We start from the raw sequence: 27983 nt of genomic DNA, 5'->3' as shown, positions 1-27983 counted from the left end.
ACTGACGTATCTTAAATAATTGAAAAACTTGGGCAATCCCCCCCCCCCCCAGTTATTCCTCATAAAATTGGCCGAGTCATAGAAGGAAGTCCTGCGGATCGCTGTGGAAAACTGAAAATCGGAGATCACATCTCTGCGGTGAACGGGCAGTCCATTGTTGAACTGTCCCATGATAGCATTGTTCAGCTGATCAAGGATGCTGGCGTCACCGTCACACTAACGGTCGTTGCCGAGGAAGGTAAGGAGGGTGCTTTCCCCAGGCCCACCCAAGCATCCTGGGGCCTGTGGGAGGTGACGGCTTCTTGTAGTGCCGCCAGGACCAGGGCAGGGATCAAACCATTTAGAACCATTTATACACCCCAAGGTCTCCTATTTTGCCTCTTTTGCTTAATGAATTCACAAGACAGTTTATTAAAAAGTTGTCAGTAGCTTAAGAAAAATAATCTGGTTTGTGAGTGGTGGCCGTTTCTTTTGTGCCAGAGACACAGGCACTCAGAAGTGAGAGAGACCACGACACTTCTCAGATCTTATTTTCTTTTTTTTACAATAAATTTATTTTTTATTGGTGTTCAATTTGCCAACATACAGAAAAACACCCAGTGCTCATCCCGTCAAGTGCCCCCCTCAGTGCCCGTCACCTATTCACCCCCACCCCCACCCTCCTCCCCTTCCACCACCCCTAGTTCGTTTCCCAGAGTTAGGAATCTTCATGTTCTGTCTCCCTTTCTGATATTTCCCACACACTTCTTCTCCCTTCCCTTATATTCCCTTTCACTATTATTTATATTCCCCAAATGAGTGAAAACATATGTTTGTCCTTCTCCGATTGACTTACTTCACGCAGCATAATACCCTCTAGTTCCATCCCCGTTGAAGCAAATGGTGGGTATTTGTCATTTCTAATGGCTGAGTAATATTCCATTGTATACATAAACCACATCTTTATTTTCTTAAAATAATGTGTTAAGTTTCGGCTTGCTTGGGGGAGAGGAAATCCTCTGAAGATTCAAAGAAAGTCACCTGTGGCTCCCCAGCCTTTCATGGCAGGCCCAAGCACAGTGTGGCTCTCCTGCATCCCAGCAGCCTCCGTCCAGGTTGGGGAAGGCCAGGAAATAGGGCATAAAATACATTTGGGGTCTTGCTTCACGTTCGAGCTGCCTGGTTGTCCATCATTAAGAGCTTCTAATTAGGAACCACGTTGAATGGCGCCAGTTCACACTTTGTTTATGAATCACGTCAGCACCACAGAATGCGCACCTCGTTTTCCCTGAGTTTGCAGAACTAAAGAGGAGAAGCCCCAAATAGCAGAATTATGAAGAGTTGGTCTTGCATGTGAAAATCCCTTGTACTATGATGTGTATTCATGCCCCCTACCCCTAGGTGCCCCCGTGGTCCTCTAGCGTTGTCAGTTTCGGGATCTTTTCATTCTTGATTCTTCTATTCTTGTTTCTTCCTGTTGCCCTTCCCTCATCACCTTCTCCATTGTGGCTCTCCTTCCCCAGAACCCTGAGGGGTGCTTTTGTGTGCACAGCATGCCTCCCAGCTGCTCCCAGGGGCCTTTCCTACCCCTTGGACCCCATGACATCCCTGCCCCTGTCCATTTCTCTTTTCTAGTCTGTTCCAGCCTCTGCTGCTCCCTCCTCCTAAAATCCTCCTCTACAGAAGCCCTAGTACTTCCCCTTTCTCTGCACAGAAAGTGTGTTAGGATTTTACTCCCAGGCACCTACTAAATTGGACTCCCAGCACTGGCTGCAGACCCTCCAGCGAGGCCCCTTTGACTTCCCCCGTGAGTCCCACAGCACCCTGTAGCTCCGTGGCCCATCGAGCATTGTTCCTGTTTGACTGTGTCCCAGTTGAAATGCTCTGCTTGGACAGCTTGGGTGGCTCTGTGGTTTAGCACCACCTTCAGCCCAGGGCGTGACCCTGGAGACCCTGGATCGAGTCCCACGTCAGGCTCTCTGCATGGAGCCTGCTTCTCCCTCTGCCTGTGTCTCTGCCTCTCTCTCTCTCTCTCTCTCTCTCTCTCTCATGAATAAATAAATAAATAAAATCTTTTTTTTTTTAATGCTCTGCTCTTGGAAGACCAAGAAAATGTTACCAATTGAAAACATGAAAGCTTAGTAGGCGGTCAGTAAATATTTTTTGAATGAAGAAATGAGTTAAATGGCTGAATGAAGGATGAGGGGATGAATAAATGAAGTGAAAGTTAGGAGACTTTGAGTTCTGTACTAGGAGCTTGCGGGGGCGTGGATCCCCCTAGAATTGGGCCTCTGACAGACAGAGCCCCTGACGCCTCTCAGCTTGGCGGATGGCTTTAAACAAGCCACTTAGTGTCTCCCTGCTGCACGTTTTTTCCTGTAGAATGAGGATGATAATGTGTATTTCGAGATCGCCTTGAAGATGACAGGTGAGAATGTACGCCATCTGCACAAGGCCCCTGAGGTGCTCCCTCCAACAGAAGCTTATCACCAACCCCCGCAGCCAGGTCGTGCCCATGCTTCACCACCACCGGAAAGACTCATGACATCTAGTGGGCACTTAACCACGTGGCAGGTGTGATCCTAAACACCTGATGCCTGTTTAGGCCTCTCCCACTCACCCAACCCTAGGTGGGCACTGTCAGTCCTCCGTCCTGCAGATGAGGACACTGAGCCCCCAAACAGCTGGAGAACCTGCCCACGGTCACAACACAAGTGATGGAAGGGGCACACAACCCTGCAGACTGGCCCAGACCCTGCGCTCCTAACTGCCCAGCCTTCCCTAACCTGGGTATCAGAACCACCCCAGCCCCCCCTTGCCCTGCTCTGCTTGGCTTCCTTGCACTAACTTCTACCTGAGGTTATGTAACCAGTGCTTTCTTTGTTTTTTACCCTCTTTCTCACCGAAATGTGGAGCCCTAGGATTCCTGAAGTTAGAGGCCTTGTCCTGCTCAGTGCTAAGTCCCACGGGAGGGCCTGAAACAATAGTAAGCACGTAGTAAGTGCTCAATAAAATGTTTCTTGAAGGACTGTTGTTACTTAATGTGACTTGGGTCAGGCCTCTTTGTCGCCATTTCTTCACTGTGATTTCTTTACTATGATCTCTAGAATCTGCTTTTTAGCCTTAAAAAGTCACCCTGGAGAAGAGAGCTCAATAGGAGACTGCTCCTTTCTCTTAGTAGAATTTTTTTTTTCCAAAATTACCCTTTACTGTTGATGGTATTTTTTCTGAGAGGTTATCCAAAATTGCTAAGGCTATTTTCTTCAAGGAAAAATTAACTTTGATACTATGATCCAAAACTTCTGGATGTACTCAGGATTTCCTATATAATGCCAATTATTGTTTAGGAAAGAGAGCCGTGCAAGGAAATTCCCTAGCAGTAACTATTTTACAGTCTATTTTATTCGCAGGCACAGCCTGTTAAAATACAATCACGTTTGACTCATCAAGTCACATTTCGGGTCACACCTTACTTTATCATATACTCAAGTGCTACTAAACTGTGGAAACATTCTGAATCTCTTATTTTTCTAAGGAGAAAAAAATGTAGAAAGCGTCTCTTCTGTCCATAAAAATGTGATTCGTGGAGTTTGTAAGTCTTCCAGGTTTCTCATTGTATTCGGTATAAAATCTGTCAACTGCACTGAAGGGCCAGATGGATATTTTTGGTGTTCACGCCATGTTCCAGAATCTCACCTTCAGGACAGGGTTCAGAGCTGCGATTCCTCCCCACCCGTCCCACTACCCAGAGCTGCTTGCTGTGAATACACAAATGTCGCTGAAAAAAAGGAAATGTGGCCTTTCCTTTCTTGTTTTTCCCCTTTTACCAGATACTGTTGGAGACTTTTTATGACCAAGGAAATGGTTAACCAAGTTCCTAAGCCAGGTGTCACAAGTGGTATAAGCTCTCCAGCGTGTTGGTAGCCAGAGACTCCCCACAGCACCACCACCACCATCAGCGTCGCCACCACTCTGCCCACCTATGTTCCCCAGCAGGACAGAGATAGGCCTGCCTGGCTCTTCTAGTCGACTGTAAAGAAATCTTCAAGTCATACTATTTTCCAGCATTGGTTTCTACTTCTGTGCCAGGTCTTGTTCATGACACTGGTCACCAGATCTACCAAGGACCATGTCAGAATGGCTCTGGCAGTTTTGCCACGGAGTTTTGGCTTGGTTTTCCCTTTATTTATCTGCATGTTCCCATTTGTCTCTATTTTCTGCTATCATTTCTCTTCCTGCTCCCGCTGGCAACCATTCTGGTGCATCATGTATGCCTTGTTTTATTTTTAAAATCCGTATTTGTGTGTGTTGGCACTTATTTTTGAGTTACATAAATAGTATTGTGTTATAGATTTTATGTGGGCTTTCTTCTCCGAATGCTCGAACCATATGTTTGTTTGTTTCTTTGACATCATGTTATTGTTCCAGGATCCAGTCCTGGGTCGTGATATTTATTCCTCAGATCTTTTTCCTGTGGAAAAAAGGAGTGTGACGTGCTATCTCATTGTGGGTTTGATTTTTGTTTCCCCCAGTGACGAATTATGTTGAACACCTTTCCATGTTCTTCTGACCATTGCTGTATCTTTTGTGGAGGCCTGTCTGAATATTTCCCTCACTTTTAATTGAGTTGTCTTTCTTACTGTTGAATTCTAAGACTCTTTATATATTCTGATAGTAGATCCTTAACAGATTTATGCCTACAAGGCTTTTTTTCCCTTTTATGGGTTCCCTTTTCACTCTCTTATGATGGTTTCCTTTGATGCACAGAAGTTTAATGTTGATGATGTCTGATTCATTTGTGTTTTACTTGGTTGTTTATGCTTCAGGTATCATAGCACCATGTGATGTTAAGATCTATCCGTGTTGCTGGATGAACATAATCAGTTTCCTTTAATGACTTGACTGTTTCTCATAATGTATATTTACCACATATTCCCCGTCCACTCCCCCCACAGGCAGCCACATTGTCTCCAGCTCCCCATGAGCACACACTCTCCCAATACACTTGCATATACACCCACATCTTATAAACTGGATAAGAATTTCTTGGAGTGAGGTTGGTTGATAAAATATGTACATGTGCTGAATTTGACCAGGTCCTGTCCAGCTTCCTCCATAATGGCTGCACCTTCATTCCTGCCAGCAGCACACGAACACTTCTGTACCTGGACCTGTCTGCCAAGATGGGGCTCCAGCCTCCTTTCAAACTGGTCAGAGTATGGGAAGTATCCTCTCATCATTTCTCTTCTTACTCATGAATTTGAGTATCTCATCAGATGCTCCTTTCAGGTTTTTTTTTCCTTCTTGTGGATTGCCTCCTCACATCCTTGTCTCATTTTTCTTGTGGGATTGTGGTCTTTTTTCTTGTTGATGTTTAGAGATTCCTTGAGAATTTTACAGGCAATAGTCCAATTTAGTTTTAGAAAGTACAAAGACCTTTTCCTGGCATCTGTATGTTAATGTTGACCATGGTGCCCTCCACTGTACAGATATTCTTGATTAATTTATTTTTTTAAAGATTTTATTTATTTATTCATGAAAGATACAGAGACAGAGAGAGGCAGAGACACAGGCAGAGGGAGAAGCAGGCTCCGTGCAGGGAGCCTGATGCGAGACTCGATCCCAGGACTCCAGGATCACGCCCTGGGCCAAAGGCAGGCCCTACACCACTGAGCCACCCAGGGATCCCCCAGATTTTCTTAATCTAGACATAATCACATAAACCAATTTTTTTTTACCTTATGACGTATGCTTTTGAACTTTCACTTTAGAGAAGTTCTCCTCCCCCATCCCGTGTCACAGAGGTTTTCTCTTATGTCATGGTCTATTCAATTTGTAATTTTGCATTTAATTCTGTAGTACATCTGGAGCCTCCCTTTTACATATAGTTTTAGGAGGAATCCAGTTTTATTTTTTTATTCTCATATTGAGCGGGCTTTTCTAGCATCAGCTCTTAGATCACTTCTTTTCCTCATTGATCCATGGAGCCACTGCTCCTGTATATTTACCTCCCCTTTCAACAAGAGTCTCCTAGCTGTTCTGTTCTATTGATTAATCTGTTCTTAGGTTAATTTACATATATATTTCTTCACAGTAATATACATAATATATTTTTAAGTGTGTGTGTACATGTATATATATACAAATATGCTTTTTTAAAAATCTGTAACTTTGTGGTATATCGTAATATCCTTCTGTTAAGGCAAGTTTTCACCCAACCACTCCTTACAAACACTCCAGATTAACTAGAAGTTCATAAAGACTTTTCTGTACAAAATTTTAGAGATTATTAGTCTCCTCCAAAAAAAATCCAACTGTAATTTTTATTTGGATATATTGAATATATATTAACTTTCGGAAAATTTATACCTTTAAATACTAAGTCATGCCACCTAAGAGCATGAGATGTCTTTCTAATTATTCAGATCATCTTTTGTATCCTTTAATCGAGTTTTAGAAAGTCCTCTCATAGGGTTCTCATTTATTCTTGCAAAGGATGATTCACAGTACATTATAATGTTTGCCACTATTGTTTAATGTTGCTGTTCTTCCTCTGATAATATACATTCTCTTAAATAATTACATAAACTCCAGCAAAAGTTTAATTCTCATTGAGGGAGAGATATACTTAACCCATTGCTTTACTATCTGAAGAAATTGCAGGTAAAACTAAGGGAGAGTATAGGCTGATTTGGCATCATGGAATAAATGTGTAACTCTGAGAACTAGAACAGCTCTCAACACAGAAATAAATTGATGAAGCCATGTAGCATGGGTCAAACGGCTAAAACTGAAAAAAAATACCAATGATAGAAAATTTTATTTAACTTTGACGGGACAAGGAAAGAACGTGACTGAAACCAGTTTGTGGTACCATATGCTACAGTGACATCTCTCATCCTTAGAGAAAGGTAGGGGAAGAGTTGAGATTGGTCAGCTTACTTTTACTGTCCTGAAGTCAAACACCCATTGCTCCAGCCAAGCCAAAAAATTATCTAAATTAGACTCCTATAAAGGTACGAGTATCTCCCAGTCATCTTGTTACTAGAAGTAATTTCTCCCATCAGTTTCCATTCCCTTAATGGTGCCCATGAATTTACAATGACAGACAAGAATTCAACCATGTAATGAACACTTAAGGTTAGAGGCAGGTCACTTCAAATTAATGTACCCAGTAAGCAAAAATGGAAGGACTTCTGGGAATTTCTGGTGGGGAGAGGAATATAAACGTAAATGAGGTGTGATTCCTGCAATCAAGGAGTTCACGGTCTAGCAGGAGAAGCAGGTGAGATTTCACGGAGAAAGTGACATTTTGAACAGGAGATGAAGTGGGAAGACACAAATGCCTGGGTGATAAGTTTGGATAGCATCTTAAGAGCAATTAAAAGTTACCATAGGTTTTTAAGCATGGCAGAGGCATGTTTCAGTTTATATGCTAGGACTGGAATCCAGGAAGGTGGAGTGCAGGGGGGATAGGTAGCAAGGAGACCAGCAAGGAGGACCAACACAAGTAACTTGGTAAGCTAAATAGGAAAATAAAATTCATGATGTAATCTAAAAGAGCAACAAAAAATTTACAGGTTCCCGCCCCCACCAGAAAGGTTCATACTCCACCCTTCCTTCTTGGAGCACTTGACTTTAAGGCATTGAACATTTTTGGCTAAGTAAGATCACTATTTCAGAATGTATACTTTAAGAGAAATACAGCCCCAAATAAGACTTTATTGTTTTGATGATTATGAGAATGATAATAGAAACATTTATATAATGAATAAAATATGCCAGGCACTGTTCAAAGAAGGCTGTATGTTTATAAGCTTGCTTATTAATATGATAACCCCATGAGATGGCTATATTTCCTTTCTGAAAAAAATTTGTATAAATTCAATTAATTGACATGTAATGTATTACTGGTTTCAGAGGCAGAGGTCAGTGATTCATCAGGGTTTTTTTATATATTTTTTTATTGAAGTTCAATTTGAAACATACAGTATAATGCCCAGTGCTCATCTGTCAAGTGCCCCCATCAGTGCCCGTCACCCATCCCCCCGCCCACCTCTCCTTCCACTACCCCTGTTCATTTCCCAGAGTTAGGAGTCTCTCACGTTCTCTCACCCTCTCTGATATTTCCCACTCATTTTCTCTCCTTTCCCCTTTAATCCCTTTCACTATATTTTTATATTCCTCGAATGAATAAAATCATATAATGTTTATCCTTCTCCGATTGACTTACTTCACTCAGCATAATAATACCCTCTGTTCTATCCACGTTGAAGCAAATGGTGGGTATGCGTCCTTTCTGATGGCTGAGTAATATTGCATTGTATATAGAGAACACATCTTCCTTATCCATTCATCTGTCAATGGACACCGAGGCTCCTTCCACAGTTTGGCTATTGTGAACATTGGGGTGCAGGTGTCTCAGCTTTTCACTGCATCTGTATCTTTGAGGTTAATCCCCAGCAGTGCAATTTTTGGGTCATAGGGTAGCTCTGTTTTTAACTCTGAGCAACCTCCACACAGTTTTCCAGAGTGGCTGCACCAGTTCACATTCCCACCAACAGTGCAAGAGGGTTCCCCTTTCTCCACCTCCTCTCCAACATCTGTTGTTTCCTGTCTTGTTAATTTTCACCATTCTCACTGGTATGAGGTGGGATCTCATTGAGGTTTTGATTTGTATTTCCCTGAGGCAAGTGATGCAGAGCATTTTTCCATGTGCTTGTGGCCATGTCTATGTATTCTTTGGAGAAATTTCTGTTCATGTCTTTTGCCCATTTCATGATTGGGTTGTTTCTTGGGTGATGAGTTTAATAAGTTCTTTATAGATCATGGAAACTAGCCCTTATCTGATATGTCATTTTCAAATATCTTCTCCCATTCTGCAGATTATCTTTTAGTTTTGTTGACTGTTTCTTTTGCTGTGCAGAAGCTTCTTATCTTGACGAAGTTCCAATAGTTCATTTTTGCTTTTGTTCCCCTTGCCTTCATAGATGTATCTTGCAAGAAGTTGCTGTGGCCGAGTTCAAAAAGGGTGTTGCCTGTGTTCCTCTCTAGGATTTTGATGGATTCTTGTCTCCCATATAGAGCTTTCATCCATTTTGAGTCTATCTTTGTGTATGGTGTAAGAGAATGGTCTAGTTTCATTCTTCTGCATTTGGCTGTCCAGTTGTCCTAGTGCCATTTATGAAGAGACTGTCCTTTTTCCAGTGAATAGTCTTTCTTGCTTTGTCAAATATTAGTTGACCATAGAATTGAGGGCCCATTTCTGCATTCTCTATTCTGTTCCATTGATCTATGTGTCTGTTTTTGTTTTTTTGTTTTTTTGTGTGTTTTTTTTAAACATTTCTTATATTTTTTCTTTTAATTTATTCATAGAGGCATACAGAGAGAGAGAGAGGCAGAGACACAGGCAGAGGGAGATGCGGGCACCATGCAGAGAGCCTGACTCGATCCAGGGTCTCCAGGATCACGCCCCAGGCTGCAGGCAGTGCTAAACTGCTGCACCACCAGGGCTGCCCTATGTGTCTGTTTTTGTGCCAGTACCACACTGTCTTGATGACTACAGCTTTGTAGTACAACCTCAAATCTGGCATTGTGATGCCCCCAGCTCATGTTTTCTTTTTCAATATTCCCCCGGCTATTCGGGGTCTTTTCTGATTCCACACAAATCTTAAGATGATTTGTTCCAGCTCTCTGAAGAAAGTCCATGATATTTTGATAGGAATTGCAATGAATGTGCAAATTGCCCTGGGTAGCATAGACATTTTCACAATATTAATTCTTCCAATCCATGAGTATGGAATATTTTTTCATGTCTTTGTGTCTTCCTCCATTCCTTTCAGAAAGTATTCTAGAGTTTTTAGGGTATAGATCCTTTACCTCTTTGGTTAGGTTTATTCCTAGGTATCTTATTGTAAATGGGATTGATTCCTCAATTTCTCTTTCTTCAGTCTCAGTGTATAGAAATGCCACTGATTTCTGGGCATTGGTTTTGTATCCTGCCACACTGCCAAATTGCTGTATGAGTTCTAGCAATATTGGGGTGGAGCCTTTTGGCTATGTACAGTATCATGTCATCTGCGAAGAGGGAGAGTTTGACTTCTTTGCCAATTTGAATGCCTTTTATTTCTTTTTGTTGCCTGACTGCTGAGGCTAGGACTTCTAGTACTATGTTGAATAGCAGTGGTGAGAGTGGACATCCCTGTCTTGTTCCTGATCTTAGGGGAAAGGCTCCTAGTGTTTCCCCACTGAGAATGATATTTGCTGTGGGCTTTTCGTAGATGGCTTTTAAGATACTGAGGAATGTTCCCTCTATCCCTACACTCTGAAGAGTTTTGATCAGGAATGGATGCTGTATTTTGTCAAATGCTTTCTCTGCATCTATTGAGAGGATCCTATGGTTCTTGTTTTTTCTCTTGCTGATATGATGAATCACATTGATTGTTTTATGAGTGTTGAACCAGCCTTGCATCCCAGGGATAAATCCCACTTGGTCATGGTGAATAATCTTAATGTACTGTTGGATCCTATTGGCTAGTATCTTGTTGAGAATTTTTGCATCTGTGTTCATCAGGGATATTGGTCTATAATATCCTTTTGGTGGGTCTTTGGTGTTGGAATTAAGGTGATGCTGGCCTCATAAAACAAGTTTGGAAGTATTCTGTCCCTTTCAATCTTTCAGAACAGCTTTAGTAGAATAGGAATTGTTTCTTCTTTAAACCTTTGATAGAATTCCCCTGGGAAGCCATCTGGCCCCGGACTTTTATGTCTTGGGAGGTTTCTGATGACTGCTTCAAAGTCCTCCCTGGTTATCAGCCTGTTCAGGTTTTCTATTTCTTCCTGTTGCAGTTTTGATAGTGTGGTTTTCCAGAAATGCATCCATTTCTTCCAGATTGCCTAATTTATTGGCGTATAGCTGCTCATAATAAGTTTTTTAAATCATTTGTATTTCTTGGTATTGGTGGTGATCTCTCCTTTCTCATTCATGATTTTATTAATTTGAGTCTTTTCTCCTTTCTTTTTAATAAGGCTGGCTAATGGTTTATCTATCATATTAATTCTTTCAAAAAGCCAACTTCTGGTTTTGTTGATCTGTTCTACAGTTATTCTGGTCTCTATTTCATTGAGTTCTGCTTGAATCTTAATGATCTCTCTTCTTCTGCCAGGTGTAGGTTTTATTTGCTGTTCTTTCTCCAGTTCCTTTAGGTGACTAGTTAGCTTGTGTATTTGAGTTTTCTCCAGTTTTTTTAGGGATGCTTGTATTGCGATGTGTTTCGCTCTCAGGACTGCCCTTGCTGTATTGAAAGATTTTGAATTCTTGTATCTTCATTTTCATTAGTTTCTATGAATCTTTTTCATTCTTCTTTAATTTCCTGGTTGACACATTCCTCTTTTAGTAAGTAGGATGCTCTTTAACCTCCATGTGTTTGAGTTTCTTCCAAATTTCTTCTTGTGATTGAGTTCAAGTTTCAAAGCATTATGGTCTGAAAATATTCAAGGGAAAATCCCAGTCCTTTGGGATTTGTTGAGACCTGATTTATGACCCAGTATATGGTCTATTCTGGAGAAAGTTCCGTGTGCACTTGAGAAGAATGTGTATTTAGTTGCATTCAGATGCAAAGTTCTGTATATATCTGTGAAATACATCTAGTCCTGTGTATCATTTAAGGCCCTTGTTTCTCTGGTGATGTTGTGCTTAGAATATCTGTCATTTGCCGAAAGTGCCATGTTGAAATCTCCTACTATTAGTGTATTATTGTCTAGGTATGTCTGCTTTCGTTATTAATTGATTGATATACTTGGCAGCTCCCACATTAGGGGCATAAATATTCATGATTGTTAAGTCCTTTTGTTGGAGAGACCCTTTAAGTATGATATAGTGTCCCTCTTCATCTCTTACTACAGTCTTTGGTATAAACTTTATCTAATATGAGAATTGCTACCCCTGCTTTCTTTTGAACACCATTTGAATGGTAAATGGTTCTCCAGTCTTTCAGTTTCAGGCAGGATGTGTCTTAGGTCTCAAATGAGTCTCTTGTAGACAGCAAATAGATGGGTCTTGCTTTTTATCCAGTCTGAAACCCTGCGTCTTTTGATGGGATCATTTAGCCCATTCATGTTCAGAGTTACTATTGAAAGATATGAATTTAGTGTCATTGTAATACCTATTCAGTCTCTTTTTTGTGGATTATTTCTTTTGGCTTCTTCTTTCTTTTACAGGATCCCCTTTAATATTTCTTGCAGAGCTGGTTTGCTGGTCACATATTCGTTCAGTTTCTGCCTATCTTGGAAGCTCTTTATCTCTCCTTCTATTCTGAATGAGAGCCTTGCTGGATAAAGTATTCTTGGCTGCATGTTCTTCTCTTTTAGGACCCTGAATATATCCTGCCAGCCCTTTCTGGCCTGCCAGGTCTCTGTGGAGAGGTCTGCTGTTAATCTCATATTTCTACCCATATATGTTAGGGATCTCTTATCTCTTGCAGCTTTAAGGATTTTCTCTTTCTCTTTGGAATTTGCAAGTTTCACTATGAAATGTCAAGGTGTTGAGCAGTTTTTATTGATTTTGGGATGGGACCTCTCTGTCTCCTGGACCTGAATGCCTGTTTCCCTTCCCAAGTTAGGGAAGTTCTCAGCTATGATTTGTTCAAATATGCTTTCTGGCCCTCTAGCCCTCTTGGCGCTCTCTGGAACCCCAATTAAATGTAGATTTTTCCTTCTGAGGCTATCATTTCCCTCAACCTTTCCTCATGGTCCTTTAATTGTTTTTCTCTTTTTTCCTCAGCTTCCTTCCTTGCCATCAACTTGTTTTCTATGTCACTCACTCTTTCTTCTACCTCAGTAAGCCTCGTTGTTAGGACCTCCAGTTTGGATTGCATCTCATTTAATTGATTTTTAATTTCGGCCTGATTAGATCTGAATTCTGCAGTCATGAAGTCTCTTGAGTCCTTTATGCCTTTTTCCAGAGCCACCAGTAGCTTTTTAATTGTGCTTCTGAATTGGCTTTCTGACATCGAATTGTAATCCAAATTCTGTAAGTCTGTGGCAGAGAGTACTGCTTCTGATTCTTTCTTTTGTGGTGAGTTCTCCTTTCTAGTCATTTTGCTCAGTGCAGAGTGGCTGTATGAGTGGGCTGAGTCAAGAATCATGACCTAGGTAAATTTTCACCCTAGATGATTCTGCCGAAGTCAGAGACCAGAAATTGAAAACAAAGATCAGAACGATATAACACAAAAGGACTACTAAAGTGAAAAACAAAATTTAAAACAAAGCAGTAAAAAATAAAAGGCCAAGAATCCCAAAGAAGAAGAGAAAAAGAAAGAAAAAAAGAACAAGGAGAAGAAAAAAAGGGGGTTGCTGATTGGGAGATGGTGGTGGTGACATAGTTGTAGTGGAGGGAGAATATATTCTACCTGAGGAGTTCTAGAGGGTGATCCTCTTGTTTCTAGTATATTAAGTTCTGAATGTTAGAAGATGTTCAGTGTCAAATTTATATAAACCAGCAATACTTGTACAGAACCCCAACACTGACCACCAAAACATAAATGAGATAAAAGAGCGGGGCAGAATGGGAATGAGGAATCTCACAGAACAAACCAGCACGGTATACCACTTGGTTCTTAGTGCAGGCTGGTCATGTTTTAGAATGTGTTAATCCCTTCCCCATTTAGAACAGAATGAGGCAGAGAAAACAAAAAACACAAAACAAAAAACATATCTTTTATATCTCCCAAAATTAAGTTGAGTATGTTGAAGGGAATCTAAAAGTGGAAAATATATCTAGGACCTGTAATTGTAGAAATATGAAAGTCAAAAAGGAAGAAATTTAAAAATGAAAAGGTAGTAAAATATTGTAGTTATGGTGGAAAAGAGAAAAAAATTGGAAATTTACAGTCTGATATAAAAATGAGTTGTACTGGAAAAAGGAAGAAAAAAAATAGGAGGGGTACCCTCTGGTTCTGTATATTGTACATCTCTTGACTTCCCCTGGAGCTTTCCAGCACTGCTTGATCAAGAACTTGCTCTTACCCCATCCTTCCAGAAGGTCTTCTGGGGGAGGGGCTGCTATGCTGATTCTCAGGTGTGTGCACCTGGGGGAGCTGCCCGGCCCCCTGCTGGGTGCCAGGCTCAGGGGGAGCTGTTTACCCCGTGAGGCCTCTGTCCCCTGGTGGCCCCACCCCTCCCAGGCACAGGGTGACACAAGGAGGAACAACACTGGCGTCAGCCAGCTCTCCAGCCCTGGAATCAGCTCCCCCAGTAAGGAACACAGTCTCCCATTCCGCACTGGCCTAGGTGCCCCCAGGTGGCAGGGGGCGCTGACCTGCACAGCTTGGGGGCACCCAGAGGCAGGAGAGTCTTTGCTGTCCTGGGCCCTCCCCACCTCCGCCTTTCCCCAGGGGGAGTGCAGGATCCTGGGCTGTGTCCGCTCGGCGGCCTGGGATCCGGGGCCTGTGCTGCTGGGGCGCAACCCCTGCATCCAGAGCCACCGCCTGACCCCCGGCTTCCCCCCGAGGCCCCGCCGGGCGCGCTCCAGCCCTTTACCGAGATCAGCCCGCCGTGTGCGGTGCGCCCTCCCCGGGGGCACACTTCCTCTGTTAGTGACTCCAGGAGCCTGGAGGAGTCCCTGCTCCTCCTGCGGTTCTGCGCGATTTCCCTGCTGAGCACCTTTCCTTCTGGGAAGAATCTGGGGCGGATTTTTTAAAGTTCCCGCATCTTGGGGGCTGGGCCTTCCAGTCCCGGAGGCTCTCGCTGCAGCCTTAGCCCGGCTCCTTGCGGGGCCTCTTGTCCACTTGATTCTTTTCTTTTTTTTTTTTTTTGTTTCCGCCTTTCTACCTTATTAGAAGCAAAAACCCTTCTCTCTATAGTGTTCTGGCTGTTCTCTTTTTAAATCTCAGGTTGAATTCATAGGTTTTCAGGATGGTTTAAAAGTAATCTAGGTAAGTTGGTGGGGCCAGGTGAGGTGAGGATCTCTATTCCTCCGCCATCTTCTCCTCAACCCATTGAGCTGGCTCTGATTCATCAGTCTTATATAATACCCAGTGCTTACTACCTCAGGGGTCCTTAATGCCCATCACCCAGTTACCCCATCCCCTTCCCCTCCCTTCCAGCAGTCCTCAGTTTATGTCCTATGGTTAAGAGTCTCTTATGCTATGTCTCTCTCTCTCTCTGATTTTGTCATGTTTTTCCCTCCCTTCCCCTATGATTCTCTGCTTTGTTTTTTAAATTCCACATATGAGTGAGATGATAGGATAATTGTCTTTCTCTGACTTATTTCACTCAGCATAGTGCCCTCTAGTTCCATCCACATCATTGCAAATAACAAGATTTCCATTTTTGATGGCTGTGTAATATTCCATTGTGTATATATATGACATTTTTTTATTCATTCATCTGTCGATGGACATCTGGGCTCTTTCCATAGTTTGGCTGTTGTGGACATTGCTGCTATGAACATTGGGGTGCAGGCCCCTTTGGATCACTGCATCTCTATCTCTGGGATAGCTGCTCAATAGTGCCATTGCTGGGCTAGGGTAGCTCTATTTTCAACTTCTTGAGGAACCTCCACACTGTTTTCCAGAGTGGCTGCACCAACTTGCATTCCAATGTAAGAAGGTTCCCCTTTCTCCACATCCTTTCCAACATCTGTTTCCTGACTTGTTCATTTTAGCCATTCTGACTGGTGTGAGGTGGTATCTCATTGTGGTTTTGATTTGTATTTCCTTGATGGCAAGTGATGCAAAGCATTTTCTCAGGTGTCTGTTGGCCATTTGAGTGTCTTCTTTGGAGAAACGTCTGTTCATGTCTTCTGCCCATTTCTTGACTGGATTACTTGTTCTTTGGATGTTGAGTTTAATAAGTTCTTTATAGATTTTGGATACTAGCCCTTTATCTAATATGTCATAATTCCCTTTTATGGATGAGATGATTAGAAGCACAGAGAATATAAGTAATTTCCTCAAGAACACACAGGGCTTATCCCTTGTCAGTCTTGCCGCAGAGTTCATCATCCTATTTACTGAGCTATGCTCCCTCTCTCTCTGATATTTTAAATATCCTATGTTTAATATATGGACAAGGTAAAAAATTCACAAGTTTCAGCTTTACAAATATGAAAGTGATAGCCTTAAAAGTCTCTCTTAACTGTTACAACCCATGAGTTGCCATCTCCATGCAGGCAGTTACTACCATTTTTAATTATGGGATCTGCCTTCAAGGAGGACTGGGGCTGGTGCTGAGATGATACAGACAGAAATGATAACTCCCTCCCCCTGCATTTGTGCTCTCAGAGTACAGAAGCAGTGAAGTCTTCATAAACATTTGTCAACACTCAGAATGGTTCTATAAGTTTGTCTTTGGTATTTGTGTCAGGCAAAATAATTGCTCCAATATTAAAGATGCACATTCAAAGATCTGTGTGGATGCAGACTGGCTTCTGTTCTCCACCAATCCTGAGACTGAGCTTTGTCATCTAGAGTTGTTTACCAGTAGCGGGGTGTGTGCTCTGGAAGCCCATAGGATAGGCTGACAGTTCCTGGAACTCTGTCCTCTAGATGATATTGTTGAGTGTGTACATTTCTGATTTTCATGTCATATGGGTGACCAAAAGAGGGTGAAAGAGGGAAGTGTGTGCAGTAAGATATGATGCTTGTTCCCTTCAAACACAGGCATCAATCAAAGCCACAGGGGAAAAAAATGTTAATGTTCCAATTCCAGACAGCTGAGAGCAGCGCTGTTCATGCTGAAGTCATGAAAGTCAGTATAAAGCTTTAAACATTTGTTACTATCTCACTTTTGTAAACCACTTGGCCTTTATATTTTTATGTACAAATTCTTATTTTTATTGTTTTCTCATCTGAACAGAGCATCATGGCCCCCCATCGGGAACAAACTCAGCCAGGCAAAGCCCAGCCATGCATCACAGACCGATGGGACAGTCCCAGGCCAACCATTTACCTGGGGACAGGTGAGGCTGCTCTCCCCAGGTCTGGGCTTTTTTCTCTCATCTCTCCACCACCACCCATGTATCCATTCAGGTGCCCAGGAGCCAGCTGGTGAGGTCAAAATGAGAACTCTTGGATTTTCCACCTTCAGATACATCCCTACGCCCTACACTCCCTCAGAACCTCCCCCCTCCTCCCATCCTCCTCCTAGGGTGCAGCATAATTATCCAATCATGCCTGACGAGTGGGGATTAGGAATAACAACAAAAAAAGTGGCAGCAGCATCCAGCTCTGCCTACCTTCGTCCTCATCATTTTGGTAGGGAAGCCCCAAATCCAGATGACCTGAGCAGACCAGAGCAGCATTTATACTTACTTCTTTCCTCTTTTGTTGAAAATACCAGCCATGGAACAAAAACTAGATTTCCAGAACTTCAGCATCTTTGTGAGCACCGGGGCTGCTGACAAGGTCAGCTTATCTGCCCTCTGGTTCAAGTTACTTGAGTGCAGTTTTCCTTGACATAAACTGCACCCAGACGCCCTTGAGACCAAAACTGAACCCGACCAAAACAATGTGGGGTGTTGACCGCCTTGGTGCTGGAGTGAATGACCAGCTGTGCCCTAGAGTCTCTGGTCCTAGAGGTGGTCTGCCCCTACAGCAGTTTGTCAGGAGAATGGCCAGCCTCGGCTTTGGAAAGACATTCATCTGCATTTATTTTAAAACTGTTTCCATTTTCTCAGAGAGTGACTGGATTTCTCTCTTGTAGGAGTGCTCTAGAAGGTGACATTGGGAAAGACGTCTCCATGTCTTACAGACATTCGTGGTCTGACCACAAGCACCTTTCTCAGCCCGAAACGGCGATGATTTCAGTCGTAGGCAGCCGGCATGATCAGGTGCACAGATGCCCCTCTTTCTGCCCCCAAGAGGCAGACTGTTATTTTCAGTTACTAAATCCCTGACACTGGTGAATTTTTACTGCAGACCAACTCAGATAACATTAGTTCCCAAGATTAACAACTCCTGAAGACTTGCTGTGTGTTTGGCATTCTGTTAGCTTCCATAAGAGAATGTCAGTGCAAAAGTATACCCCATAGTTGGAGAAATGAGCCCACTGGGTCCAGTACTTAGAAATAGCAGTGTTTGAGCTCATCAAAGTAGGGTGGGGGGGGGGGTGTGCTTTTTTTCTTTTTTCAGAACAATTAGTCAAAATCTCCATAAAGGAAGCATTTCCCTAAATTCTGTTCTCTGATTGTTCTGTTGCACATTGACTAACCAGTAGAGATAACATGATCTTCAGACTAATTTAGGTTGCATCTATAAAGAAGTAGATTTTCAACCAAAACCTACATTCCTTTCTTAAGATACAGAAATGCATAATGAAAGTATAAAATCATATCTCCCAGCTCCAAAAGTAGTCTTTCTTCCAACTGTCAATAGTCCATGAAAAGTTGTTTTCCTTATGCTTCTTCCTCTCCCAGAGCCTTGGTTGTCACCCAGTGGAGCTGGAGAGAGGCCCCCGGGGCTTCGGGTTCAGCCTCCGCGGGGGAAGGAGTACAACATGGGGCTGTTCATCCTGCGTCTTGCTGAGGAGGGCCCCGCCATCAAAGACGGCAGAATTCACGTGAGTTGGTTTCCTTCCGCAGCCTTTGGCTCTGGCTCCCAACTGGAAACTACTGAAAATAGTTGATCAAAAAGAAAGCGGAAACCTCCCAAAGCTAAGCATCAGAGGTTTTGGTCACTAAATCTAAAAGCAGCTGCTCATTGTTTCACCTTCTGATGCCTGGCAATTTCATGTTGCCAGGTGCTCTGGTGCGCTAGGCAGTACCACAGTGACACTGTTCTTACCTTCTTGACTTTGGATGATAAGGAAACTTATTTTTTACTTATACCATCAATGTTTGAGGGCAAATGGATTCATAAATAAAATATCCTTTCATCTTATTAAAAGTCTTGGAAAAGCCAGGATAAAACAATCTTCAACCTCTTCCCAGAAATAATAGCCTAAGGATTTTTTTAGCCACCTACAGAGGTAGCCAGAAATCCAAAAGCATGACTCTTCCAACTTTTACTAGTATCGAAAGACTAGAATTCACATGGGTAATGGTCCATCATAGGTGTTCTCAACTCTGGAATGCTGTAGCTTTGTCCAGGGCCCTGCAGACCAGATTGTCTGCAGATCTGCACCACAGGTATTTCCCCCCTCCTCTGAATGTTTCTTCAGGAGGAATCTCACATAGAGGATGTGTGCTGGCCTCAATTTTTAAAAAATAGTTCACTGATATTGTTAGGTGATACATTAGAAATTTTAAATTCTAGATAGCCTTCCCCCTGCTGCTCAAGAGAACTTTGGATTTCCTCCCTTCCGAATAGGTGGCAGTGAAGATTTTTTTTTGAAGATTTTTTTTTAAATAAATCAGATGATACATTCTAATAATGTTTGGAAAAAGCAGGCTTCCAGGTGATTGCAGCTTTGAATTTTCCATATCACTGCTCCTACTCCCATTACTCATTTGGTAAACATGTGTTGAGTGTTTGCTTTACCCCAAGCTTTTATGAATGAATACTGAATGAGCTGGGAGCAAGGGTGACCCTAAAACAAATAAAGACACCACCCTCTTCAAAATGACCAGATTTGTGCACAAGTTCAAAAGAGGTATGAGTGCAGATTTCATAGAATGGGTGTCATGGGAAAGTGGGTGGGATTTTTCTTTCTTTTTTTTTTTTGTTTAATATTTTATTTATCTATTAGAGAGAGAGAGTCCAAATGAGAGAGCACAAGTAGAGGGAGAGGGAGAAGCAGAGTCCCCACTGAGCAGGGAGTCTGACATGGGGCTTAATCTCAGAACCTCAGGATCATGACCTAAGCCCAAGGCAGATAGATGCTTAATGGACTGAGTCACCCAGGCACCCCAAAGTAGGTAGGATTTCAGTAGACAGAGATTATTCCTTTTTCTTCCCCTTCTTTTTTAAAAATCAATTTGGGTATATTTTAAATCTGGGTGGTTTTTTTTTTAAGATTTTTATTTACTTATTTATGAGAGACACAGAAGAAAATGTGGAGTCTGTAGTCTTCCAGGCAACACCTGTTTTCACTTAGTGTTAGCCTCGAAAAAACCCTTTAAGGGAGGTGGCATTGTCCCCACTTCCTGATATAAAACCAAGTCTCTCAGAGACTAGGTCCCTTGCTGGGATCTCTTGGCCTGTGACAGCTGCAGTGGGACCCAGTTCGCATGCTTTCCATGTCAGGCCCCAACCTGTGTTTGTCTGGATTGACTGTTTGGGGAAGCGTAACGGTTCTGGAGGCCTTCTAAGATAATGTAAGCAATGTACTGGAAATATTATTTTGTAATTTCAATACAAGATGTAAATTTTTAGTGGCTGTTAATATAGTAACATTTTTAAGGAACAGAGTATTTCTCTATCCCCTTTTTCTACTTCTTTTCTTCCCTTGGTTCTTCTATTCTCCATTTTTCCTCCCTTTGATTTCTGTCTCCTCTGTCCTCCATAATTTTATTTTTCAATAACATAAACCTGAACTCAAATTGTTATTGGTTCTATTTATCAAAAGATGTATTCCTCATTTTTTTGACACATTTAAAATTTTTTAAGTAACAGAATTTTTGAAGAATGTTCAAATTTTCTCCATTTTTTTTTTTTATCGCCAGCTTCATACAGTCCAGTAGAGAACCTGTTGTTCCCCGCACCCCCCGGCCCCACCCAGGGCCTGTCTACCATAAATCTTAAAGCCATAGATAGGGTTCTAGTGTCCTTTGCCACAATGTGGTTTTAAAGTTAAACAAAAATGACACCTGGTGGCAAATCTGTTCAATTACAAGCTTTATTGCAATTTATTTGTTGTACTAAAAGAGGAAGAAATAGGCAGCTTATTAGGACAGTAAATTCAAGCCAAACAATGTGACTGGAATTAATGATAACCTCAGTCATGTTTGCAAGACACTCCCAAAGCATGCTCCCAGTACTGTCTGCCTTAATTTTCATTTCTCTAATTATCAGCAGGACTTTATATGCAGTGGTAATTTATTATGAATATTTCCTCATGAAAATAATTTTTCTCCAGTCACTTATTAGGGAAATCTGAGTATTGACTTTTGTGTCACTTACATATTCTAGATATACACTTTTTTATTAATATATGTGTATGAATTTTTTCCCATCTTTTTTTTTTTTTTAAGAGTTTACTTGAGAGGGAAGAAGAGAGAGAGCAAGAGGTGCTCCAAGGGTAGGGGCCGAGGAAGAGGGAGGATCAGATTCCCCACTGAGCTGGGAGTCTGACTCTGACTGGATCCCAGGCCCCGGGGATCATGACCTGGGCCACCCAGGTGCCCCTATTATTATCTTACTTTGTTTAAAGATTTTTCTTCTGCTTTCTATGTTAAATCCATCTGTCTTATTTGACATCCTCCATTTCTTTAAGAGACTCCTCTTTTTTTTTTTTTTTTACATAGTTTACTTGACATTTTTTGCAGTGTAGAGAGGAGGTTTGAGCCTCAGGTAAATCTGATACATTTGAAGTCTTTTTTGGCAAGACTGGGAAATAGAGAACTTGAAAAGTAACATTTGTCTATTTGCTGTGTGATCAGGTTTTCTCTCATTAAATTGTCCCCAGCACTCAGGAGGTGGGTGCTGATGTTATCCCCATTTCACAGGGAGGAGACTGAGACCAACCACCCTGCCAGCAGGAGGTGGAGGCAGGAATGGACCACAACCCCCAGCTTCCTGGCCCCTGTTCTTTGTGCTGTGGTTCCAGACTCTTCCCCCAGCCTCTGTTAAATAAGTATTGGGTCATCCTGTGTTATGTCGGGATGGTTTTAGTAAGCTCATAAATATTTGAGCTTTTTGTAATTTCAGTACTTTTCCATTGTTCACTTTTTCTCTTTTGAAGCTGGTACCCTATGCTTGCTCATCACCTTGAAACATATTTTAACATCATTACCATCCTTATCTTTATTCAGCTCCTTTACAGAAGTTAAATTTGGTTCATCCATATTTTCCGTTTAAAAAAATGATAGTAACAGCTTTTACAGTAAACAGCCGTGGTACTGAGGCATCTTTTTCTGGTTCCTAGTTTTATGTTTCCTGAGGAAATTATTTTTCAATAAAGTCATGAGCATAAGCCAGTTACTGGTTTTAAATAAGCATTCATATTACTATATTCTCCAAGCTGAAGTTTTCAGAGTTTTAGTCTAATGCTTCATAGACATACGGGACATGTGGGCTATACAAAGAGGTGGGGTGGGCACCTCTCTCCGAGAGGCCAGGAAAGGCTTCAGAGATGAGGAGCCACCTGCCTGGGTTTCAGAATAAATTCAAGATTCAGCTCAAATTGAAAAGTACCCTTCACAGGTGGATCATTCAGCTACAACCCTCAAGTATCATGTGGATTGCAGGGACCTCACCTTTTGTGTTTATCCTTTGCTGGGAAACTCAGAATCTGATTCACAATTTCAAGGTGCCCAGATCCCATTCACTAGTCTTAGAAAACTTTCTCCTGTGGGATTTCTACAGAGTGAATAAAGCTGGACACCATCCCTTCCTATTGTCATCTGTCCACTCCTCTCAGCCTTAGTAGAATGGCACGGTGTACAAGTTAAACATCTTTCCAAGGAGAGAAGGTCACTCAGCCAAAGTTGAGTGGCTCCAGAGTGGACAAAGCGGAAGGAAGGATGCAGAGTCACATGTCATTCCTGTGAATGTTCCCTCTCTAGGTGGGGGACCAGATTGTTGAAATCAATGGGGAACCTACACAAGGCATCACACATACTCGAGCAATTGAACTCATTCAAGCCGGTGGAAATAAAGTTCTTCTGCTTTTGAGGCCAGGAACTGGCTTAATACCTGACCACGGTAAGTGAAGTAGCTCGCCTGTAGCTGAAAAGTTGCCCATGTGTTATGGAGGGGGCAATGGCAGGAAAAGGATGTCTATATGAAGGGGGCAGATACCATACTAGCTGGTTCAGAGGGAAACACCAGAGCCAGCTGAAACTAGTTACACTGCATAGTTACTATAATATCACGAAGTAAGTGGCTCCGGGCATGATTTCTGTTGGGATGGAAGATGCTAAGCAATTTCAACGGAAAACATAGTTGCTTTTGTAGAGAAACGTGTCTGTAAAAAAAAAAAAAAAAAAGGCTATCAGAAGCAAGTGATTTAAATGTCATGAAGAACATCTAAGAACTTTAGGCTTTTCTGGTCACTCGTCAAAAACCAGTTACTGTCGCCCTACCGCAGTCGGGAAGTTGGACGTGGGACCTTGTCCCTACTCCTGTACCGACCTTCAGCTTGGTGCCGTATGTTTTTGAAATAGCACAGGATTTGAAAATCATTTTTTAATTAAGTGCACTAGCCTAGAACTCAAGTACCACACCACCAGGACTTGTCCCTTCTAGTCCCCCTCCTCGCCCCACCCCTAAAGCTTTGGAGGGACAGGTGTAGACGTGACCTCCTGCAGTCCCCTTCCAGCCTATAATTCTCTGACTGTGTGATCTTCCACCATCTGCTTGTAAACCATACACATTCCCAGTGACATCTTTGCTAACTGCGCTGTGATTTTTTTTTTTTTTTTTTTTTTTTACATAGTCCTAGGCTTTTTCTCTTCCTTCTTCAGGTTTGGCTCCTTCCGGTCTGTGCTCCTACGTGAAACCTGAGCAACATTAAGGCTTTCAGGGCTTTTCTTGGTCTTTCCTTAAAAAGACTTGGTAAATTTGCATGTCTTGTAAATCACTTCCTTCTTTTTTTTTTTCTGTTTAATTGAAAAATGATGCTATTAAATACATCTCTATCTTCTGCACTTTTCAGTTTCCTTTGACATTAAATTTGACTGCTTAATGCCAGAAAATTATTTACAATTGCCCATGAACCTCTCGTTCTGGTTACCACAGCTAGGTCGCCTTTATTAGTGATTTTGGCATATCCATAAGCTGTATCTTTTGATAACAGCCAAATTAGTAAGGTTCCTGGACCAAGTAATTTGGTCCAATTTTATTACTTATTTCTTCTAAGTTTTATTGGGCTTTACTTATGAAGAATTCATACATCATATATTATGTCACTAATTATACATGCTATTGGAAAAATGATAACTGTTATTTTGTGTATATTTAAACAACCTACTTGTAGTACCACCACCTTGTGTACAAGTACAGCTATCTCTATGACCTGCCTTAGAGAGAGAGAGCTTAGCATATATATAAGGCTGTTTAAGCAGTTAGTACAATTCAAATAGCTTGTCACAGTTCAGAACTTATTGTTCCTGTTTGTAATTCTAAAATTTAATAATGTTCCACCCAAATCCCTTTTTGTAGGTGATTGGGATGTTACTAATCCTTCGTCTTCAAATGTGATTTATGATGAGCAGCCACCATGTCCCCCATCTTCACATTGTCCTTCCGTCTTTGAGGCATCTCCCGTGCCAGGAGTGGAAGAGTCTTTAACAAGAGCTCAGATATATGAAAAGACAGAGGAATTAAAGGACGGCGTGCCTGAAAAGAAAAGCACTTTCAATGAAAATCAGTCTGATAAAAAGCAGCCCTCTTTTCTCCAAAAAAATGTGAATAAAAGGGATCCACCCAGCAGCACTCATGGGCAGAGTGACAAGAAAAACCTCCTCCGAGTAGAAAACGATGTTACACCAAGAGGCCGATCTGCTAGTCCCAGGAAGCCTGCCCTTCGACATGTGGAAGAACGTCCAGACAAGCTTCCCACTCCTCTAACAGCTGACCCCCCAAGGAGACCCAGGGATCGATCACTCAGTCCCAGGAATCGATCACTCAGCCCCAGGAAAGGTGACCGGAAAGGAGGTCAGATGGGCGCCAGGGCAGAGTCTGGGCAGGACCACTGTAAAAGAAGCAGAGGACGATCTTCAAGCCCCAAGAAGCAGCCAAGGACTGAAGGGAGCAGAGGCCGAGCGAACGCTGAAGCCAGACTATTAGGGTGTGATGGGCAGAGAGGAGGGGGCCGTGCTGGGGATGGTGCAGAGCAGACCTCCGAGGGCAAAGAAGAATCAGGTGTTGTCAGGAAAGACACAAAGCAGAGCCTGTCTGGAAAAAACAGAACCAGGTCTCCAGAGACGAAAAGCAAGAGAACGGATGAAAAGTCTCTTCCGTCCAAAAAGCCTAGTCCCACTGCTAGTAAAGTATTACCTGATGGGGAGAAAGGGAGGAAGGCGACCTCTGGAGAGACAAGTTCCAGCAAAGAGAAGATGGGAGAGAATGCCAAAATAACAGACAAGAAGCTGAAGCAGGACCCTGAAGAAAGGATGGTTTTAAACAAAGCCAAAGCTCCCCAAGGGAGAGAACAGGAGGCAGCTGATAAAACGAGGGAGAGTGGAGGGGTCCGGCCTGAGAGCACGTCTCCTGTTAAGAAAACACCCATAACTCCAGGGCCCTGGAAGGTGCCAAGTGCAAATAAAGCCGCAGGCACTACGGGTGTGGCCGAGAAACGGCTATGACCTTCGGTATAAAACAGAGAAACAAGCTGTAATGTCTTCTTACCAAGAAGTGTCATTCTCCAAAAAGACACACACACACACACACACACACACACACACAGTCATTTTTTTCAGGAAATCTGACACACACACATTTTAATTGGAGCATCAAGTGACCCTGGCTGCATGAAGGGCCTCCAGGACCGCTGAGACCCCACTGTCCCCCAGCTGGCTGCCCTGCCCTAAACCCAGCCCATCTTCGTGAGTGTCCCACCAAGTGACACACGCTGATCTGCACAGTGTGGTCACAACTCACTTTATATCTGTGCCAAGTTATCTACTGTATCATGTCTGTTTTATCCATCTCACTCGATTTCCACAGTAATGAAAAACTAGGTTTGGCTTGGAAGTTGATATTCTCAATAGCATGCTGCATGTTTACAGAGAGACATATTTGCGTCCTTGCAGAGGAAGGGATTGTTAGCCCATCATTAATGATGGCAGCTGCCTCTTCTAACAGCTACTGGTGATGGCCCAGGCCCAGTTTTAAAAATGATACTCCGAAACATCACTACTGAAAAGAAAAACAAAATGTGGTCAAATAGCGACACTTCCGTAGGGTTCTTAAATTCAGCTGGATCGGGTATTTCAAGTAACTTAAAATATTACAATTGGATGATCAAAATGAGCTAGTGCTTTAGGCAATGAAGAGTTCCCCTCTTGCTATCGTGTCCAACCCTGATGTGGTCTTAGCATCTCAGGTCACCCTTTCACTTCGGTTATTTCATTATGAAACCAGAAAGAAGCATGCGGAAATATTGCCTGCTGCCGTGTAAAGGAAAAGCTACCAGGTTTCTATTTCTGGCTATTTGGGTTGGACCTCCTAGTACTCATTCATTAGTCGTTACTACATGGTGCCTATGTGAGGAGTCCAAATAGCATACAGACTGAGAGGACCGTGGTCACAAAACAGTTTCACAGTCCATTGCCAGCTGAAGGACCAGCGCTTCTGGCAGCAGCTGTACAAGTTCGGGTGTTTAGAGGCAGCACATGTGCTCAGGACGGACAGGTCAGGAGGGCAGACGTGGCACAGCGGTAGATAGCACTTGCTAGATCGTATTTCATTTTAATTTCTATCTACATTAACTTATTTAAAAAACAAGAAAGGGAGACTAAACATCTGCTTAGAGCTTGTACACATTTTCGGAGTTCTTTTTAAAAGATCTAAATAAAGATGTTTGTTGGGAGGTAGAGACTGGTTTTAACTCCATAAAAGAGATCCAGGTTTTTCCAGCTCCCGAAGCAGCCACTATGAATAAAGAAACAATCTTGGAACGAAACCATTTTATGGAGTATTTGAACACACCTGTTCTGTCATTTGGGTTCATCTTGTTCCTGTGAAACATGTTACATCCAGGCCCTGTCCTCTCAGAGTCCGACTGTGAAAGTCTTTAATGTAACAACCGAAGCTGCCCTTGTAGCTGAGACATGCTTCCCAGAGTGAGATTCTGAAATCCCCTTTCATCCAGAACTATATTTACCCACCTATTGTAACTACTTGAATAGAGAAAAATTAGGAGGTTTGATAACATGCTAAGAATTTATCACCACAGAAATGATTTATTTTCCCTATAGTCCACAATTAGTGATAAAAATCCTATTTTTATTGTTAACTGTGACATAACTTTGATGTCATATGTTGTCAGTCTGATGTGGCTCTTTTCTTTCTAAGTAATCTGTCACTGTACTGATTATAGTGATGTAGCAATGTGGCCTTGGAATGCTAAGCAAAATATGGATGTACTGGTTGTAAATGTTTATATATTGTACAGTACCTTTATATATACACTTGAGGTTCTGATTAGAGAAAGATCTGTAAATCGCTCGTTATTTTTTATATAGATATTAAAAAAACAAAAACAAAAAAACTGTTTACAGCCTGCATTTCTTTTACTGTCAGGTTTATTTAATGTTGCTTTCTCTTTGTGGAGCTAATTTATGTTATAGTGTGATTCCTTAAATAGATTCTGTTCCTCCAAGTGACAACCTTTCAAAATCCTACAATCAGGAAGACTCATAATGATGACTGTACCTGTATAGCTTCCTTTTATCAGTATGCACACCTGAAATTGGTTTGAGTTAATTATCATTATGCTTGTTCATTGTAAAGAAAATAGCTTTGCAAAAGTAATTTGCTACACCCCAAACTCTTTTCTTACACTGTCAGGAGAGAAAAGGACTTGTCTTATTGGAAATTCAGTGATTAGACCTTTCTAATGGATAGAGTAGTCGAAGTCTAGTTTCCTGTAAGGTCACAAAACTCTTTTTCATCAGACTATGTCATTTCAACAGTAAATCATTTCATTTACTATAGGTTACACTTACTTTCAGAATGAAGTGTTTTGACTTAGATTTCATTTACTTTTTGGTATGATGAATGCTCAAAACCTATTTCACAACCATGGTTCTCCTGCCCTTGCAGGTAAAAATAAATTCCTACCCTTGCATGAATTCATATTAAAAATAAAATCAAACCCCAGGTTCCCAAACCCCACAGTGGAGACACATGTCATAGCAAAAGCTGTAGAAGTGGCAGCAAAATTGTTTGGGTGGACAGTGC

General features: G+C 42.0%; 1 protein-coding gene across 1 annotated transcript in view; it reads left to right on the top strand.

The window, feature by feature from the left end:
- The window catches only part of MAGI3 (membrane associated guanylate kinase, WW and PDZ domain containing 3), a 239918-nt gene extending 212618 nt beyond the window's left edge, over positions 1-27300 (top strand). Inside the window, 7 exon segments of the mRNA XM_055312710.1 lie at positions 53-238; positions 16837-16939; positions 17683-17809; positions 18395-18461; positions 18464-18537; positions 22643-22781; positions 24240-27300. Coding sequence (XP_055168685.1) covers positions 53-238; positions 16837-16939; positions 17683-17809; positions 18395-18461; positions 18464-18537; positions 22643-22781; positions 24240-25384 — 1841 coding nt within the window. The 3' untranslated portion in view covers positions 25385-27300.
- The last annotated feature ends 683 nt before the right edge of the window (positions 27301-27983 follow it).

This window comes from Nyctereutes procyonoides, unplaced genomic scaffold (genome assembly GCF_905146905.1).
Source record: "Nyctereutes procyonoides isolate TBG_1078 unplaced genomic scaffold, NYPRO_anot_genome, whole genome shotgun sequence".
In the NCBI taxonomy this organism is placed as follows: Eukaryota; Metazoa; Chordata; class Mammalia; order Carnivora; family Canidae; genus Nyctereutes; species Nyctereutes procyonoides.
The sequence above is the reverse complement of the archived record's forward strand: the minus strand, read 5'-3'. Positions and strand labels throughout refer to the sequence as shown.